This window comes from Plectropomus leopardus, chromosome 11 (assembly GCF_008729295.1).
Source record: "Plectropomus leopardus isolate mb chromosome 11, YSFRI_Pleo_2.0, whole genome shotgun sequence".
Lineage (NCBI taxonomy): Eukaryota > Metazoa > Chordata > Actinopteri > Perciformes > Serranidae > Plectropomus > Plectropomus leopardus.
The window spans coordinates 25,534,262-25,555,328 of NC_056473.1; the positions used below are offsets into that span (position 1 = coordinate 25,534,262).

Consider the following 21,067-nt stretch of genomic DNA (forward strand, 5'->3'; position numbering starts at 1 on the left):
AGAGAAAGGACACAGGCAGCAACAAAGAGAATTCCTGTCTACAGAATTAGCTCACATACCTCACTGTCCCTAAATCTGTCATCAAAGTCAAGTCTGTCCTTCTCCATGGTATTCAGCTTCATCTTCAGGTTGGACACTTCAGATATCAGCTCCAGCTTCTGCGTCTCCAGTGCAGATCTGCACAACAGCTCCTACGATAATAAAAGACGGTTGCTGTGTGGTCAAATAACATTGGCAGCAGGGGTATTATTGCTGTTATTTTATATTTACAATGTTAATAAAGATTATTCAGTGCTTCATGCTCAAGATATACATGGAAATTGGCCAGCATTATGTCAAGAGCCGACAGCAAGCGCAAGGAGAAGCCCTTGCTAAGCCCAACAAAAGTCAGCATCTCTTACACACATGTGAACCATGTATAGCTTTCACTGCTGAGCACGCACACACACACACCTGTTGCAGCATCTCCTCAGTGGCGTTGAGTTTCTCCCTGTGCTCATCCAAACACAAGTCCAGGTCTCGAATCTTCTCTCCCTGAGCCTCCACCTGGTCTGTCAGCACACTCACCTGCGTGAAACCAAAAAGGCTCTATTTGTTAAAAAGACATTTTATTTCCCGCTTACACAAATGTATATGAGTAACTTGAGTCTTTTTGGAACCGGTAGAGCCCTGACACACCAAGCTCACGCTCGACCATTGGTCAATGTCGCATAGTCAGCGTGTTTTAATGAGTTGACCTTTGTTTCCTGTTTTTTTTTTTTCGTTTTGTTTTTTTGCCTGGTTCAGCATGCTGAATCAGTGCTGGAGCCAGCGGAGCTCTGTGCATGAAAACAGAAGTGGAAGTGCGAACAGCAAATGATCAGCTTTAGTCAAGAGTGAGTGAGACTGAAACCAACTTATTATATGAGGTGAGATTTTGTTTTTAGCCACTGAGCTCTTTAGCAGAAATGGGTCGTAATTGTTTGTGTTTTTTTTTTCTTGTGCACTGTGAAATCCTTCGCTCTTTAAACATCAGGTTAGGTCATTAATGTATTAACTGGCGCCTTAAATCCGTCTTGTCGATTTTGCAGTTTCCCTTTGTGACAATCAAGTAAAGACTGCTACTGCCTGCTGGTGCGGAGGGTTATTTCCTCTCATGCAGGTGCTGCATTTGCATGCTAGTTGGCTGTAGTCTTTGCGGTGTGTTCAAGTCCAATTTTCTGGCCAAAATACAGGCGACATCAGGCAATGCAACAGCTGGCCTTCGTCGCTGCTAGACCTGGACCTTAAGAATTGCTGGATGGTTACCTGAAGAACCAGAGACTCCTTATCACTCTCTATTCGGGAGAGCCTTTCCTGGTAGTGGTCACCCCCACTCAGAGAGATGTGCCCGTTGGACTGCAGGGACAGAAGAAAATATGGACAAGACAAAGAATTATAAGAGGACTGATCTTTGACCTTTTAAAGCGCAAACACAGGAACAGGTAAGTGAAGCCTTTATGGTTTCTGTGTCTAATAATGAGCTCACTTAAAATGCTTCACATCAAAGTGTGACTGGCTGCACTGCGCTACTCTGACTGTAACAAATCCTTACATGGCTGAGAAGAAGGCTCACATTCAGACCGCTGTACACAGAGTGACTAAAAGCATTACACAGAAACTCAGGCATTTATCTGGCCTACAGCCCATCGCTCTCCAAAACACCACTCTGGTTCCCAAGCAGTCAGCGTGTTTCATGCAGCATGCTGGCTGTGACATTGACAACACCAGCATTTCATCTTGCGTTCCCTGGGAACTCGGCAGAGGAGAACAGTCATGTTTTCGCTTAGCAAACAAGTTGGTGGTCTACTGTCCCACGGGACTGTATGCCCACGCTTTGTCTGCAATCAGAGTTTTAATGCAGTACTCAGAGCAAGCACAATCAGAAGCAAACCAGATGTGCTAAAGCTTGTTTGCAGCACATTCTGTCCAACAATCACAGACAAAACCTCCTCCGTGGTTACACAACTTAAACTGATTCAGACACTGGAAGTGTTCCTTCCTTCAGTTCTACATTTGACTTTCTGTTTTCCTTTTTTTTTTTTTTTACGTCTCAATAATCCAGTTATGCAACACATCCAGTGAAATTGATCTGACTGAGGCTATGCTATTGAAGAGAGGAAAAAAGGTCAGTGTGACTGTATTTTATGATCTTCAGTTCCAGTTATCAAGCTAAAAGATTGACATTAAAAAACACCACATTTGCTCTCAGCTGATGATGATTACATAATCTGTTCAAAGCCTGTAACACGGTTTTATTCACGGAGTCTGGTGCAGCATGTTTGCATCTTTCATGAATGTACATCTTACCAGGTGACCATGGAGCCATTCAACCAGACTGTCAGCTGTGGAGTCAGGGATCTGGCAGCGGAGACTCTCCCTTTCCTCTGTGTCCATCAACTCCAAGACGCACCTCAGGTCTTCCAAAAGGTGAAGCGCCCGCAGGCTGCCCATGAAAGGAGAGGTCGGTGACTGGCAGTCATACATCCCATTGGAGTAGTCGAGAGCTTTGGAGCCTGAGATAAATGGAAGCACAGCCGAGAAAAGACGCAAATATTTAATAGAAGTTAAAATTCAAGGAGAACAAAGATGATGAACCATCTCACATTTCACTAAGTAATTATTTTTAACAGGTTGTACATGGCCTCTATCCATGGGGCGCCCGCTCTATGCACTGAGCCACCAGTCGCCCCGATAAGTTTGGTTTTAATGAGTTATTCATTTATAGTAAAGGGGGATTTTCCACACTGATTGACAGCTGTGACATCCAATCCATGCAGTCGCATTCAATGCAGCTGCTCGTGATTGGTTGGACGAGCGTTTTGGCGGGAAATCCCCCACCGTGTATATCGCTACTGCACAGAATCCCGCTCTCAATGACAAGATGGCAATGCCTGTTTCTTGTATATTTTAACCTCACTTAAGCTTAGTGAGATAAGTGGACGCGCCTTATCCATCTTTATATACAGTCTATGGTCCCAACCGTGCAAGATGCACTCACGAAACTTTATAGGTTTGTAGTTGAGGTCACAATGATGGTTACGTTGGTAGATGGGTGATGTGGGAGAAAGGGTGCTGGAAGTAGGGGGTAGGGAGTAAGGTCGGGGCCAGCGCCCCTCCACTTTACACACCTGGCCTACAATCATTTTAAAATGCCGATTGCAGTATCATGGCTAAAGTGATCCCATCAATAGATAGTCTCTAGGTTTTTTTGGCTCAGTTTCTCAACACTACTAAAGCATGCATAGTAACAATATTCACTGTGCCATACAAGAGACAAGACTAACCACTTTTTAATGCATTAATAATAATATAGCACTTTTTACATTTATTTACAATATGGCTGTCCATCATATGCAGGGCCAAAGTAAAAAATTAACATTACATAAATCACAATAATTGGAGGTATGAATAGCATTAGTTTGAGATCTGATGACACAGGGCCACATCCAGTGTTTCTAAAGTCCTCTGCAACAATATAATTGCGGATGAAATGTTTAGCAGTTTCATTATGTTTGGTTACCACACTTTGGAAAAACTCAGTAAATTCTGCCCGACATCAACCAAAGTTTGCAACAGTCTCCCAGACTCAGGCGCATAAACACAGCATGCAGCCTCGGTTTTGTTTGCATAATGAAAACATGGCGGAAGGCAGAGACAGTGCTCCAGAGATGTTTCATCCTTATTGTTTACAGAGCGAGCGTGCAGCAGACAAACACAATGATGCTCCTGGTCCCATTTTGTCATCTAGAGTAACACAGACATTTAATCAAGCATTCTGAAGACAGGCTGCTTATGCACCAATATAAAATAAAACTTTTGAAATAATTTCAGCGTGTATCAGTACTTTTAAGCACATTTTAAACTACCACAATGATACTGATCACAGTGATAATTTTGATCTCTATAATAGTGATATGAAATCTTCAGATTGTTTAATCTCAAAAAACTACAGTGTTGAAAAATGTAGACAAATGGCTTATTGGTACACAATACAAGGTGGTATTAATATTAATGTTCCAACATGGCAACACTGGATGTAATTACCTACAAGCCACGCAGTCTAAATGAGCACAGAATAAATGCTAAACCCTCACTGACAAACATGGAGCTCCAGACATCACGTGACGTCTGTGTAAAATATCAGCTCTGCAACCAGCCATAACACTAGAAAAACTCTTATCAAGCTCAATCAACCTGAAAGATACTTTTATGCTTTGACACAACTGTAAAAGAATCACAACATGACTGTTTATATCCAAAGTCATAATGAAATAATGTGTGGATGCTTCATGATTTAGGAGAAGTTTACCTGCTATAATGCCGTCCATCTGCTCCAGGGCAGCTGCCAACATGTCGCTGGCATCAGCCATCATCTTCAGTCACTGATGAACCTGGAACAAGCAATGAAATGTAAAAAAAACAACCTTTAAATCAACCTTTTTTTATTTCCCCCCCCAAAAAAGCATCAAAATTAGGACTGTCAGATGATTATTTTTTTTAAATTGCGATTAATCACAGAATTTCTATAGTTAATCGAAATTAATCACATGTTTTAATCACGTTTTCTCTGTATTGTTAAGATGTGGATATCAACAGTCTTGGAAAAGGACAAATCCAGCAAAACCAGTTACAGTGTTGGTCAGCGTTCTGGGTAAAAAACGTGCAGTAATGTTGGTAAGTATGTGATTACAAAGGGTTCCCACCCAGGAATTAGGCTGCGACTGCAGTACATCCTCAACAACCCTCAAAGCCCAAAAAAAGACAGTGCCTGCTGAAATAGCATGTGTGTGAGAGGGGTTTGACTGTACAGAAACAAGAAAATGTATGAACAATACCCCATTTTCACAGCTACATGATAACCAGGAGTTTTTGGCAGCTAAAGAAAAAACATGAGACTGAACCAAAAACACCTGAAAGAAAATGATATTTGCTCTGCTCAGCTGTTCTACCTTCTGGAGCGCAATGCTGCAGAGATCTTATGTTAATTTTGTCAGAGCAAGTGTTGAATAATGCATTTAAGAATATCAATCAGGCCATTTACTGAAAATATTGGCACAATGAATGTCCTACCAATAGGACACTGGACACTCTGTCTGGAACGGAGATACATTTTAGTGTCCCCGTCTTGGACATCTTCCCAAGCAGCACAACAGACCCTTTATCTTTGGACGTTTAATCAAAAGGCTCTGCTGTATATTCACGCATGCTTAAACATGCATACACGGCCACTCATCTGCACACACACGCACACACACACACACACCTCTTCCTTTAATCAAATGCCTCACATCCTGGGAGTGCCCGACACTGGGACGTAGCACCATTTACAAACTTTATGGAAACCACCCACAGACCTAACGCTGTTATTTCAGCATTCTTGTGGGCACATTTTCCATTATGTATAAAATAAGCCTGCACTAAAACATTAAAATCGTCACAACACACAGCAGGCTGAGAGCAGATGAGAGGAACCAGAATGCCATCAGTCAGCTCCACAGTAAACTTGTTGTTTCCAACAATAAATTTCTGAATGGTCCTCTCAGGTTGCCTACAGTAACTGCCCGACTCACTCAAGCAGGCGTCTAACGACATTTAAGAAAAGGCAGCATCACATTATTTCCAAAAGACATGAGAGCATTTTGAAATGATTTTATACTTAGTTTAGGGAACAATGTACTCAGAGCTGACATTTCAATTGTGTTTTCAGAGGAAACCTAAAAATATCATGCCCACAGAAAAAAACCTGCGATGGTGCAAGACCTTGTCATCTTAGTAGACAGACACGCAGCATGTGAGTGTTTTTTTGTTGTTTTTTTTTTATTTTAGAATTACTCATATATTTTTATTTCTGTAATTTTTAACTACTTTCATTACCTTATTTAGTCATCTATATACAATATGTGTGCGTGTGTGTATGGATGGATATATAGGACTCATTTGACTTGATGACCATCGGTGACATTGTTTTGAGAGAGGAAAAAAAGATCAATAAAAATATAAATTTTAAAAAAAGGCCAGCCTGCAGCCCTTTTCGGGGGATAGAAAACCGAAGATCCAATCAATGCTCATGCATTGGAGTACTACATTTTTATATTAGTAAATGTATTCCTCACGTTAGACATGTTTTGGTATTTTTATGAATATATTTTAAACAACAGGTAAAACAACATATATGCAAAACTTTTTTCCAAAACATTCCATTACATTTCCAGGAAATTCATGACCGTGGGAGCACTGTAAATTAGACTTGTCTAACTCCATGCAATGCTTTAACTTTTTTTCCCAGACTGACATTTACTTCTTTGAAGTACAACCCACAGCAGATTCAGAGAGAACCTGTATTAGTGTACAGAAATGTATTCATGCTGTGGTGGATCCACTGAGGTAAATGAATGAGAAGGAGCTTTACCGACTCACTACACTTCAACAGCAAAAGCCCAGCAGAAAGCCAGTCTTTAACAGCAGGTAACATAGACAGAGTCTAGATCATGATGACTCAAACTGGAATGAAGGCCTGTGGGACATCCCCCTCAAAAAACCTGAGTCAGCTCTCCTTTCGCTGCAGAAAGACAAATATGGGTAAGGTTAACACATGGCTTCCAGCAAACAGACTTCAAACACACCGGGCCAAGACCAGACACGCTGCCCCGAAACCTGCAGCCCATGTGTCAATCAATGCTAAACAAGTGTAAAGACTGTGTCTGAGCACTTCCAAAGCCTCATCCTGAGTCCGGTGGACACAAGAGTCCAGAGAGATCTCAGCACAAAGAGGGCCTGATTACAGAGAAGTGCACTCTGTCTTTAAGACCTGGGACACCTCAGTGGTATGTTCATCATATGTAAACACAAGAGAGTTGTCTTGCAGGGAGACATGGTGACTTTGCCTTCATTGTAAACAAAGACTCTGGATGTGTTTCTCGGCTGTAACAAAGGATTATTTTATCTTGATTAATACATTAATTGTTTGTCTAAATGTCACAAAATAGTGAAAATACCCATTATTAGTTCCAAGAGCCCTGGGTGGGGGGGGCATCCTTGTTGCTTGTTCTGTCCATCCAACAGTCTAAAACCAGAAAATATTGTTAACTTTTACATAAGACAAAGAACAGCAACAAATCCTCTCACTGGAGCAGCTGGTGAAAGTGATGTTTGCCTTTTTTGCGTGATTTCATTTCTGTCAGTACACTAATCATTAAAACTCTAGAGTCAGGGTTTCCCACACATTGATTTATGTATGGCAGCTGCAACAAATAAAACATCTGCCATCACATATCACATTGATTTTAAGTTTTGGAGCTGGAGCATTTATTAGGAGCTTTATTGTAATATATACTGTATTAGGAGCGTTATTGTAATATTTAGTGTTTGGTTATTGATTGCACCACACTCTCGGAACACAGAGTGTACTAGGCATAGATGGAGCAGCAGAACGCCAGACGCAGTGAAAGTGAAACTTAAGTAGTGACTGTGCTGGGTCTAAAAGTCTGCAGCAGCTGCTCTTCTTGTCCATCAATTAATGAGCTTTGACCGGATCGACAAATCAATCATCCACCCTTTAACTGAAACTCCTCAAACTGCTGCTGAGTGGAAAAAAAAGGGTATAAATTCCCTGTTAAATGAACAGAGCATCATGGAGGACATATCTGTATTAGGGCTGGGCTATGTGGAGAAAATGCATCAAATATTATGATATTTTTGACCAAATACCTCAATATCGATGATGAAATTATATAGTAGGGTTGACTTTTGCAGTCACAAAATATTTACACAATGAGATTTTTGACAAATAATATGACATCTAGAACGGTCTAATAAGTTTAGAAAATGACATGATTTCACAATAATGGAGACTTCTGATCCAGGAAAAGCCAACACTTACAATATTACAATATCCAAAATCTAAGAAGATATCTAGTCACATGTCATAATTTTGATATAAAATCAATGTTTTGCCCAAACCTCATTCATACCTGCAGTGGCCCTCATTTGTACAAGCTTACTATCAAAGGAGACATCTCAAAAATCCCAACAAGCACGCATCACTCTCAAAAACAAAGTCTGCCCTTCTATAAGCACCACTTACATCAACCATAAGACACACAGAGAAGGCCATTGTTCGTGATAGTGGGGTATTTTGACTGAGAGGCATGAGGAGACAAAGACAGAAAAAAAAACCCTGCGATGCTACGCTACAGTACACATGGCATTTGCAACAACACCTGCCTGCAAACTCTTTTCATACGCAAAGAGCCTCGAAACAACCCAAGTAAAAAAAAAAAGCATTCAAAAAGCAATCTTGCCCTTTGGTGAAAACAGCCATATAATTCATGGAGACATGCAGAGAATAATGAATACAAGGGAGAGAGTGGACCACTATAATGGCCTTTCAAATCCGTCAGCTCTGATCCCTTCAGGCAGGGACGACCATCATAACATCCTCGCTGGACACGCTACAGAGAGCGGGAGTATTCCTCTTTAAAAAAAAAAAAAGATCTTGTAATTCCTCAGTGCCGAAGGACAAGTCAACTTTACTCTTGCACACACAGGAAATAGAAAACAAAATAGAGGCCTGGGGGCCACTTGTCTCTGAGGAGAGAAAGTGTTTACAGCAGCCATGCAACTGGCTTTAACAGCTTGTGTTGAGACAAGTTGCTCGGGCGGTAAAAAGGCCCGGGGAGAGAGGAATTTACAATCCAGTCATAAATCACACAGCCATTTACTTTACGTTTTCTTTTTTATCCAGGTAACATTTAAAAAAAGTGTCAATTTCCCTGGACATAAGGGGTTAGATCCAAGTCTCACCACATAATGACACTTTCCATGTCTTGAGTCATGCAGGACATGACTCAGTCTTTACCTTCACACAATGTTTCCACGAGAAAAGACTAATTCTGGTTTGCATACCTCATCCTGCTTTACCTCAAACCATGAATGCTCAGGCTATTCTAATCTGAAACCCTTTGAAAATGCTTATAGATGGATAGATAGTTAATCTTTATCATCATTGTAAATGGACAACTAAATTGGATGCAACTCTATCCAGTGCAAAACAGTGAAGTGCAAGCATCAGTAATTACATATAAATAAAATAAAATGCTTCTAAAAATAACTATAAAAAATGTTTTAAAAAGGGATGGAAAGATTCTAAGACAGTAAAAATACTAGTATTTTACAGATACAAAGAGATTCTTCACATCAAACATTCAAATACTTTTGAAATTGGTAGAACACGACCAGAGGAAACAGAGAAAAAGGACAACTCTACTCAAGAGGCAGAAAACCTACAACCTGGTTTATATTTGATCAGCGCTTAGTTTCACTGTTTGATCTCCATTTATCTGGCCTCCGTTTTCACTGTGCAGGAAGCAGTATGATGCCCACTTCCTGTTCACAAACTCGCTACTACAGCTAAACTTGATGTTAAGATATGATTCTGGATACATTTCAGTCAAAAATAGACAGTGCAGTAACATCATCTTGATTTAAATTCAGTCAGCACTGCCTCGTTTAACCATTTGATCAGATTACGTTCAGAGTTTGAGAAAAAGAGAGTGGGGCGGACAACTCTCTTGATCAGCTGTATACTCTTTGTTTTGTTGGGGGCACAGGTGGCGGAAAACGTGGAGGTGCAGCCTGTAGTTCGAGCAACAGCCCGAGAGCCAGTGAAACTCCTCCAGATGACATAAATTACATCACTTGGAGGAGTTTTGCTGGTATCTACTGGTTAGATGGAGGAAAGTTTGACACAGTTCATCTGCAAATACTACCCACGTTGTTTTGATTCCAAGCGGGTTGAAAACAGGTGAAATATCCTTTTAAGGGTCACAAGGGCAAACTTTTCTTTAGACATCATCTAGGTGTGTTTGGGCACTAATCATTTAAGGTGCGCCATGCACAAAATGCTTAAAATAGTTCTATAATGAGCAAATTGTCTGCTGTGATTTTATCTTGTGACAGGGCTTATGCCATTGTCTTCAGGTTTTAGGGTGCATAAAATTAAATGGTGCAGTAAGCAGGCTGTGTGCACGCTGATTCACTGGGTGCAGACACAGTCGAGGCATTCACCAGCCGCCGGCAGGGCGCTGCTCTGGCAAAAACCTGAAGCTATTTCCAACCTGAGTGAGCAGGCAGAATACATCATCACTAATTTTATACCACCAAACAACGAGGCCTATATGAAAACGAGATGTGGGCGCATGACTGAGGGAGCCCCTTCTCTCTTTAGACCGGCTGAAACTAAAAATAAGAAACAACAAGGAATCTGTGGAATGGGTGACGCAGCGTAAACACACTGAACAAAAGATGGAAATTGAGTTTTAGAAATAAAGAGCTTCCATGTGATAACATCTTCAAGAATTTTTCCTGCCTGTACGTCAAGATCATAGCTGCAATTCATTTATGTTGGACAGCGACGCACATTCTTTTCATATTACTCATGGCTGCACTGCTTGTACTTTAACGTGACTTAAAAGTAATGCATCTTTGACATTTATGCAAAGAGCAATGCAACACTGATCGGTGCACACGTGGTACAGAGGGTTACGTTCATCAAAACAACCCAAGGTTTTCACACAGTCATTTCTCCGTATCAGCAAGACGACTAAAACAGCTGCAGTTTCACAGGCCAAATTCAACATTTTGAACCTAAATACATTCCTTGTATTATTTTTGCTGCAGTGAAGACTGGTAGAAGGTGAAACGATATGGGGCCCGAAGGGTTTTCTTATAATCTGAACGATAATTAACATTTTAAAGTAAAACCCCAGAGTTAGGCTAAATAACAAGTTTTAACTCAAATACCACACTTAACTTTAGCAGCATAAAGTCTCACTGCAGAGGTAGGAGTGACTTTATTTTAAACAACTTTATTGCAAGACCAACACGTTTCGGTTTGTGGCCTTCATCAGGGTCACCATGAAGCACATTAAAACAGAATTTAAATAAGGTAAGAAGGAAGCAGGAAAAAAGAAAAACATTTAAAAACAAACAATTCGGAGGGATAACGTCCCCTCGAGTGTATCATTCGCTACCTAAACTACTTATGTGTAACGTTTGATATTGTTCCCCCTTTTATTCTCATTTTCCTGTCATTTGTCTTATGCATCAGTTGTTCTTTGTAAGATCATTTTCAAAAGGAATTTTGCATTTATGTTCAGTTCAGTTTATTCACAAAAGAAGCAGTTAAAAATTACAAGCACAACTGAGATGTGAAATGAGACGCCCTGATAAGGTTGAGAATAGGGACCCAGACACAAAGCAAATGGTATTTCAAATATTTTGACTAACATGTTGTCTCGATTTAAGAAAAGGAAAGTACTTGTAATACATACAACGCATGTATTGTGCGTGTAACAGAAGCCCTAAACTATTATAGTGATGGGTATAGCGAGTGCTGACGCAGTCTTTGCTTTAAGAGCACGCAGCATCTGGTTTTCAGACAGTATTTTTGGAAAATATTCGAGAAACGAGGTCAAACTTTTTAAAGAGGTCAACTAAAGGGCAATACAACTTTCATAGCTTAAAAAAAACAGACAGTAAACACTGGACAACCTCGCCTGGTTTACTGGGTCAGTTCTACTTGGCTAACTGCATCATATTCGGCACCAAATTTTGAGGCACCTCAAGGCAACATTGAAGCAGATGAAGTGTATGAAAAAAGAGGTGGCCTCAGGCAGTGGGAGTAACCAACCACAGTGTCTGGCAGAGTCTGGAGCTGTGGCAAAGTCATAAACCAACTTTAGACTGACTTTCTCACGTCAGAAACCTTTAACCCCCGTGACATAGTCTTGTCCTGTGAAAAACCTTCCTTAATATTTGGCGTAAAACATGAACGGTGGCCAGATGAAACTATTACCACTGTAATGTTAGTTTAACAGTTGAAAATTAAGTGAAAATACAAGAACATTTGGCTTTAAATGTTTGTTTTTTTACTGTGCTTTTGTGCAGCAAGTAGAATAACAGTGAATTTTTACTGTCTTAAGTGGTGAAATGAAACTAAGTAAATTAACCAAAGTACTGTACTTAAGTACAATTGAGGCACGTTACTTGAGTTTTTTCTTTTTATGTCACATCACACTTTTACACAACTACATTTCAGAGGGAACTATTGTACTTTTTAATTTATTACATTTATCTGAACACTAAGTTACTTTAAAGATTAAGATGTTTGAATTAAAAATCACGTTTTGTTATATATTAAATGACCAAATAGTTAATACGAGTATAGCTACAATGATTAGTTGATTAATCAATCAGTCGATTGAGAGAATATTAATTACCAACTATTTTGCTAAACATTTTTTAATTTATTTGCTTATTTTAATAAATGAGTTTCTGGGGTGTTTTCTACTCTAAGTTATTTCTTTTTTTTTTTTAAATTGTGTGTCTTTTTCTGTTGTTTTTAGATAATTTTTGAGGAGTGATTTTTTTTTTCTAATTTTCTGTTAATTTTGAGATTTTAGGATTTCTTTTTAAATATTGAATTATATCGATTTTTTGTGTTTTGTTTATTTTTATTAATTGTGTTTCTGTGGTGTTTTTTATGTTTACTATTTTTTGTGAGTGTTTTTTTTAAATTGTTTTTAATTGGGGGGGGGGGACAGTTTGTGTTTATTTTAAGCTTATAGGATTTTTCGTGTTATTTATTTATTTTTTTTTTTTTTAGACTTTTATCGCACTAGGTACTTTTACTATATTTCAATACTTAAAAATCTTTTCCTGAATATACTTACCAACGCAAGCCTACTTAAGTAAAATTTTCAATGGAGCACTTTAACTTGTAAAAAAAGATTTTTAAAGTGTGGTACTGATATTTTTACTTAAGTAAAGTATCTGAATACTTCTTCCACCACTGTATATCTGAACTAGCTAGTAGTTTGCAGAGATGCGTGAAACACCCTAACGGTACTTAAAGTTCCGTAAAAAATCGTTATTACAACACACAGCGAGCAGAAAAAAGACAAAAAAAGTTTCCCTTCTCGTTACACGTTGACAAAACGTGCACATTCACCTTCTCGTTTCGACTAAACGTTAGCGACCAAAAAAACGAAGTTAGTGGAAACAATAAATCACAACAGAGGACTCACTCACCCAAACTCAGCTCGAGGAGATGTCGGGATTTCCTTAAGTTTGTTTTCTCTGTCGGTTACAAAAACTCCACGGTGATCGGTTTCTGAACTTCTCCGTGCCCACCAGAAATACCCCCGACCGTCCACATCGCTACGCCATGATGTGGAAGTGTTTCTGGGCCGCTGGAAAACTCGGGACGTCATGGCTGGAAAATCCCGCCCCGCCGCTGCCGGGATTGGCCTGATGCAGTCCTGGTGCATTCATGGTAGCATAAAAAAGATGGGAGATAAAAGGTTTTTGGTGTGTGTAAGCGCTCGCTGCTGACGGCAGCAATGGACAGGGATCGGAGATTATTTTAAAGGCGCTAAATATATCTATATTTGTCTGTTTATCTGTGTTGGAAATGATTAGGGATGACCGAAATTGATAGTCGCTTGACGAAACTAGATGCGTTAAACTCAAGGAAATCGGAATTTTCTATGTTTTTGCTAAACCGTGAAAGCAGCATGTTCCTTAAAGTCTGGGAAATGACTTTTTTATGATCATTTTTCAAATTATACATTATATTTTACAGGCATATAATTCATTTTAAAAATCGAAAATCAATTTTTAAATTTTAATTTAATTTTAGCAACATATTCAAACAATTTCAAATCAAAACAATTAAAACAGTTTCATTAAATGAAAATAAATTAAACAAACAACATAAACCATAAACAATAATATAGATAGCATTAAGGAGAGTCAAACCTAGACCTTATTTGTTCTAATCAGATATACATTTTCAGATCATTTGAGAGGTCTTAATAGCTTTTTTGTTTGTTGTTATCTTAGAAACAGAGTCAAAGAGATATTGTAATTTAACACAAAGAAACGAATATTTAGAGTAATTTGAAGCACTTAAGCTTTGTGGATGTGACATTTGCTAGTAAGACAGATACGTTTGAGAACATCATCAGTGGAATATGAGAGCCTGTATTACAGTTTAGAAACAAGACCATGTCTTCCAAAACTGGAAAGTAAATGTGTGTCAGTTTTAGAGAGCACAGGCGACATCAAGTGGTCTATGAGGACAGTGCATAATGTCGGATTTCATGACTACACTAATTTATTTTCGTAGGTCTAAAATTTTAAAATTAATCATAACTTAATTTTTATAATAATTTTATTTATATAGCACCTTTAAACTGTTGTTTACAGACAAATCAAAGGCAGGAACTTAGGGAAATAATTAAATAAACATGCCAAACACAAAATAGTCTAAAAAAGTAAGAATAAAATGTGTATACAAAAGGTCGACAAGAATAAAGCAAATAAAAGGAATACAACTGATAAAGAAGGCAGATCTTGAAAGGCAATTAAACTATAAAAGGAACAGATTTTAGAAAATATAAGAATAAATGCAATAAACGACGATGAAAATAACATAAGAAGACGGCTTCACATCAGAGGGGATAAAACAAAGATACGAAGATAAAAACAGATAAATAAGAGATAGAAGAATAGCCCAAGAAAATACATTTAGAACATGAAAATATGGTAAGAACAGGGCATAAAAAGGATAAGAAACAGCTTCTCTTATATTTTTTCTAACCATAAAATTAAGAGAAAATCAAGAGATGTGCTGTGAACTTAAAATTGATATAGAGTCTTTTGCCTGGTGTAATCTGGCGACAGAAACAAAAAAAGGAAAAAAGGCCTCAAGAAAGCATTAAAAATCTTATTATTTCTGTAACATAATGTTAAATATATAATTAAGAGTATTATAAACAAAGTTTTCTAGACATTTCCCACTGTTTTTTGATCATATCTTATAATCCACCACCTAATTTTCAGATTATTTCCTTGTCACCTTTTATTTATCTAAATTTTTTTTTAGCATTTTGTGGGACAAATCTTTCCAAGTTGATCATTATATTTTTTCCTGTCTCTGTTTAATCAAACCAATTTTCTCATGTTTTAAGAGGTTTAAACGCTTGTGAGAGGCGTCTGAATGCAGCACAAAACCTGATGTCAATCCTGGTGTTAAAGGATGAATAATATAATATGAGCACAAATATATTTTCCTTTGTCTCATAGTTGCTATGATTTATTCTATAAGTAGAACAACAAGGCAGAAATTAAAACCATATCTTAATGATCTAATGCTGTCCAGCGTTATCCTCAAAGTTACTCAGCAGACTTTGACATAATTTGAATGGAAGCCGTGTTGCTGCAAAGATTCCTGGAAATGTCCGTCCAAACATCGACTGCTTAATTCCTCTGATCTCAGTGAACAGAATACCCAACTTTGGGTCAACCATGGGTCCCCAAAGCGGTGTCCGTCCTCAGGGGCCGCTCCACCTTCACAGTGCTGGGGTCACATTCCAGCATCTCTCTGATCCAATCATCATCCAGCGCTCCCTCTATGAACTCCTCCAGACTGATGATGGCTACAGACATAACAGGGACAGACAGTGATTGTTACAGACAAAGAGCAGGGGACACAGTCAATCACTATCATCTGGTTCTGTTCCCTCCTAAATATCACAAATTATCATTGCATTTTAACAAGTTCATGTTCTTTTTAAAACAGAAACAAGGTGGAAATCTTTCATGATCTAATGATGGAATTGCTATTGAAAGAGTATTTGAGTTAAGATTTTTGGGTGTAATTATGGATAGCATATATGTAAAAACTGAGGTGTCTAAGTATATTTCTGTTCTGAACAGGTAATGGAAATTATGTACTGTTTGCTTTTTTGCCTTAGTTTTTGTGTGGAAGTTTGGGGCAACATTTACACTTCTAACACACGGCCATTGTTCATTTTACAGAAAAGAGCAGGATGTATTATACATAAAGTGGACTCAAGAAAACACACCAATGGACTGTTCATCATGCCAGGATTACTGAAACTTAAAGATCTAGTTGACTTAAAGACTAAGTTAGTTATGTTAAGGGTAAAAGGCAGAGTACCAGAAAATATACAAAAAATACAATAAATGTTTGTTTTTAGTTCAAAGGACAAAAATCATTGAAGGAAATTAAATTTTGGACATTCGTATGGACAAACTACCTAAAAACTAATGTTAATTTCAGTGTGTGGTTTCAAACTATGGAATTATTTAGATAATGATTTAAAGGGTAATATCAATATATTTCAGTTCAAAGAAACAATGATTAGACAATATGAAGTATGAAGTTGTCAGGGTTTTTTTGTGTTTTTTTGTGTTTGATTGACGGTGAGTTTCTGTGCATGGCTTTTGATTATTTTCTTTCCTGTTGCCCTCTTGTTTCTCTATAAAATGAAGATATATATATATATACATATACATACCTGGTTTTATACATCCAAAAAACTTGTATAAAAATGAGCTGCAGACTGGGCTTCTAATTGAGCCAGGACTTTATTTGTCAAAATGTGTTGCCACACCCAGCCAATAAAAGGGACTAGGCGTTTAATTGGGATGGACTTTTATTTTAAGTTATACAGTAATGTCAGATATATTGTACAGTGTCTTAAATTTCATGATAATATTGTATCATGGGGCCTTCTTTACCTTCTTTTACAGAAACATTACCATTAACCCTCAGTTTATTGAGGGTAAAGAGGACAAACTCAGTGTCCTACCCCTCTGAGGGTCACTGTGACATCTTTGTAGATTTGGATATATCTGAAATATACTACAACATGATTTTAAGCAGAGAAGGATAATAGTTTCCTTACCGTTATTGTCTTTATCTAATCGCATAAATACCCTGTTGGTGCATTCCTCAGCTGTAAGTGGGTTGGGTTTGGTTAAAGCAGCTGCTACGCTCATCTTATACACAGCCTGTGAAACAAAGAGAGACACACAGCAGCTGGGCTGAAAGATCGAGTGTCTGCAGTATCATCTCATGAGAAGTAAGAGAAAGTACGGAGGATGATTAGGGCCAGAAAAAAGAAATAATTTTGAGAGGAGGAAGATGTTTTTTTCAATATGCATGTCGAGAAAAAAGTCAAAATGTTGAGAATAATGTTAAAAACAATGTTGAGAAAAAATTCAAAATGTCGAGAAAAAAGTTGAAATTTCAAGAATAAAGTTGAAATACACTGTCAAGAAAAAAGTCGAAATGTTTAGAAAAAAAGCATGTGACATGCAGTTTGTAAGTTTCAAAAGAATGACTTTATTGTCAAAATTTTATTTCAACTTTATTCTTTTTTTTAAAAATTTATTCTCAAAATATTATTACAACTTTATCCTCAAAATTTCGACCTTTTCCTAAACATTTTGACTTCTTTTTCTCAATAGTGTATTTCAACCTTATTTTTGAAATTTCAACTTTTTTCTCAACATTTTGACTTTATTTTTTAAAATTTCGACTTTTTCTCCTCAATATTTTGACTTTTTTTCTCAACATTGTTTTTCAACACAATTCTCATAATTTCCACTTTATTTTGACATTTTGACTTTAGTTTTTCAAAGTGCATAATGAACAAAAAAATCTCTCAAAAATGTTTCTCCTGCCTGGCCCTAATTGTCCTCCGTGAGAAAGAGTTTGTGTATCAGGCATCAACCAAAAACCGATCGCCCACCTCCAACTGGTCCAGAACACTCTTACTGGTTTTAACAGACGACATCACATCACTCCTATACTTGCTTCCCTCCACTGGCTCCCTCTCTGTTTAGAATTGATTTAAAGATTTTACTGATCACTTTTAAAACACGTATGGGTCTTGCTCCAAAATACATTTCTGAAATGCTGACCTCTTATGAGCCAACGCGCAGCCTCAGATCCTCAGGTGGCGGCCTCCTGGTCGTGCCAAAGTCGAATAAATCTAAAGCAGACCGTGTTTTTGTGTTTGAGGGCCCCTCAACTTTGGCACGACCTGCCTGAGGTGATCAGGCTCGCAGAATCAGTGACTTCTTTTCTTAAAACTTTAAAGATGTGCTTTTATGTGATCCAACCATTATTTATTTATTCATCTTTAATCTCTCTTCCTCTATTCATTCATTTTGCTGCTCTTACTTTATTTATCTGTTCCTTATTCTGATGTCCTCTTCTTACCATCTTTTCAAGTTTTACATTGATTTACTTGTTTGTCTATATCTCATCTTTTTTTAACACCTTATCTTTGTTTAATCCCCACTGATGTGATGTTGTCTCCTTATATTACTTGTTACATTGTTTTTATGGTCTTTTATTGCTTTTATTCTTATATTTCCTAAAATTGATTAGTGCTTTAACTACCTTTCGAGATCTGCCTGCTTTATCACTTTTATTCCTTTTATTTGCTTTAACTGATGAACTTGCCTTTTGTTTTGACTGTTTTAGACCTTTCTCAGTTTGGCAATTGGTCGATGTTGTCGATGTTTATAAATTAAATGATTATATGACACAGGAAAGCACACATACACACACACACCTGCATAATCTCCAGCATTTCCTCCCTTGTAATGGCTCCGTCTCTGTCTTTGTCGTAGAGCTTAAATGACCACCGCAGCTTTTCCACAGCCGAACCTTCAATAAGCATGCTGATGGCCATGACGTATTCCCTGAAATCGACCACCCCGTCCTGAAGAGAAGCACATTCATTAACATTTTGTTATTTATTTTTCTTGATAACTTTCTAAAGCATTATTGTGATAAAACAGCATTTATTACTGTCCTGTCGCAGCTGTAGGAGACGTTGTACACTGTAAAGTCATTCAGAGCTCTTTACTTACCCCATTATTGTCCAACGTGCGAAATATTTGTTCTGCATACTCGGCTGACTCTCTGCCCACAGTCCCATCGCAGAAATGCTTTTGAAACTCATGGAGGGTGATGAGCCCACTTGGACATTCATTAATAAACTTTCTATGACAAAAAGACAAATAACAGTTTTATATTAAGAGAGAAGAACAATGATGGCTAAGAGGCAATTTAGGTAAAAGATCAGATAAGAGCAGGAGAAACGTGTCCTTTAAATTCAGAATTAAAAGAATTAAGGTCAAGCTATCCTCTCGGTGTGGAGATTACACGTGTTTGAAAGCTTGTTTACACTCTGGGACATGAGTGCTAATATAATTAGGCCAAATGGTTTTGAACCACTTTACTACAACACGACAAAGTGAAGCCAGTCAGCAGTGTGTCCTCGTGGACAAAAAGTAAGGCTGGAGACATTAGTCCTATACTGAGCAGAGGTGGGAGCAGGTTGTTGTTTTGGAAATCACGACTAAGTCTCAAGTCTTTGCACTCAAGTCAAAAGTGATGACTGACAAGTCATGTCCCAAGTCCTAAACTTTGAGTCTTAAACAAGTCATAACAGGCTCTTCAACAAATGTAATGCCACTTTAACAACATGGTAATATTTTAAATCTACAAAAACCATGAATGCTTTTTAGGATTTTTATTTATTTGTTAATGCACAATAGTTGAAATTTGTTGCATCTTCGTGTGTAATTTTTGGCTCATGTGTTGCATACCACAATTGGGGTTTTTTTTGTGGCCACTGCATGGTATTTGTTTGCAAATTGAATTATCTTACTGTTTTTTTTGTAGTTCTCTCTGGCAATTTGATTGGATTCTGTCAAATTGGTTCAAACAAACTGGATCTTGGAAACTGAGGCGTGGACTTGCTGGGAATTATTAGCTTTATTTTAGTTTATTCTGTAACTGAATTGATTTGTGGCACACTTTTTAAATTACATACTTTTTAATCGTTGAGCTTAGGGGAAGGTATCAGGCATTTTCAGGTCAAAAGGCTCATGTCCAAATGAAGTCATGGGTCATTGGGATTGAATTTCAAGTCTAGTTGCAAGTCTTTTCTTGACTTGGTCAAGTCTGAATTTGCCACATTTGCGACTTGAGTCCACACCTCTGCTCCTGAGTGCAGAAATAATGAGAAAAAAAAATGAAAACAAAAGGCCTGGATATGGTTTGATTAGTCTATAAAGGAAAATATAATTCTAGACTTAATTTTTTTTATTTGTCTTGGTTGATTAGTGAATTAATTATAATTATCTTTTGAGTACTGTTGTTAATGTATAGAATTTTTATTTGTTTACTTTTTATTTATCTTATTGATGACTATTATTATTATTATTATTTTTACTGATCTTTATTAGTTTGTTTCTGTTGTAATGTAATGTTATGTCTGTCTTGGACCCCAGGAAGACTAGCTTATCGCCTAGGTGTCAGCTAATGGGAATCCTTATAATAAACAATAAACTATAATCACAACAAAACAACACTTAAAAGAACATTTCTTGAATGTTGCTTCAAAAATAAGTAGTTTAAGCTGCTTCCATATTTGTCGCTACGCATGTTAAAACCTTTCACAGCTCAGAGAGGAGACTTAAACCTCTTCGCTCCCTCTCACCTTTCATTTACTTTAACAGGATTCTTCAACCAGAATCACACACAGCAAAGAATTATTAAAAACTCCTCCGCAGACATTTGAAAAGCCAAATGAAACTCTTACCTGAACCATTCGTACAGCTCAGTAACATAAGACTCCCCTCTCCTACAAGGCAGGGTAGCAGCTTGGCCCATTGTGTCAGCAGCTCTGGATTCACCACTGACTTTATATTACTAACAAATCCCAGCTTATGCCATGCTTTCTTAATTGCCCCAACCACTGCCCTACCACATTTGACAAATTACAAAAAGCTAATCTCCTGGTGGGGGGTGGGACAACAGAAAGGTTATAAGTAGGTGCAGCAGAGGGCAAATGTAATTACTCATACAGCTAAAATATGCCGTACTGAAGACTTGTGGCTGTTTGCGCTAACTAAGCCTCATGCAAGAAACTATAAACAGACATATTTTCTGTTATTTTTGCTCGTATCCAGGCTTTGATTTATTTTGTTATAACCCACTGATTTTTTTGGATTCACCAATGTTTTCTTATTTTTGCTTTTCTTTCAGGTTACTATAATTGAATTTATTACAGAGTTCCACAATAGACTGTTTAGTTTTACTCCAAAAAACACCAATTTTTTCCGTGTTTTACTGTATTCTGGAGAAACTGCA

The 21,067-nt window shown here is 37.7% G+C and overlaps 2 protein-coding genes across 8 annotated transcripts in view; both read right to left on the minus strand.

The window, feature by feature from the left end:
• ppfibp1b (PPFIA binding protein 1b) overlaps nucleotides 1–13,261 on the minus strand; it is a 31,933-nt gene extending 18,672 nt beyond the window's left edge. For all 7 annotated transcript variants that reach the window (XM_042495582.1, XM_042495580.1, XM_042495579.1 and 4 more), the window contains exons 1-6: nucleotides 13,111–13,261; nucleotides 4,331–4,412; nucleotides 2,329–2,534; nucleotides 1,288–1,377; nucleotides 454–567; nucleotides 60–191 (exon numbers count right to left, since the gene is read on the minus strand). In XM_042495582.1, coding sequence (XP_042351516.1) covers nucleotides 60–191; nucleotides 454–567; nucleotides 1,288–1,377; nucleotides 2,329–2,534; nucleotides 4,331–4,394 — 606 coding nt within the window. In that variant the 5' untranslated portion in view covers nucleotides 4,395–4,412; nucleotides 13,111–13,261. The remainder of the gene's footprint in view (nucleotides 1–59; nucleotides 192–453; nucleotides 568–1,287; nucleotides 1,378–2,328; nucleotides 2,535–4,330; nucleotides 4,413–13,110) is intronic.
• Nucleotides 13,262–15,331: 2,070 nt separating this feature from the next.
• si:ch211-245j22.3 (uncharacterized protein LOC563798 homolog) lies at nucleotides 15,332–20,587 on the minus strand. The gene is made up of 5 exons (XM_042495490.1): nucleotides 20,517–20,587; nucleotides 18,778–18,910; nucleotides 18,477–18,626; nucleotides 16,797–16,902; nucleotides 15,332–15,521 (listed from the first exon to the last, which is right to left on the minus strand). The coding sequence occupies exons 1-5, from the start codon at nucleotides 20,585–20,587 to the stop codon at nucleotides 15,385–15,387; spliced, it is 597 nt and encodes a 198-aa protein (XP_042351424.1). The 3' UTR covers nucleotides 15,332–15,384.
• Between the last annotated feature and the right edge of the window lie 480 nt (nucleotides 20,588–21,067).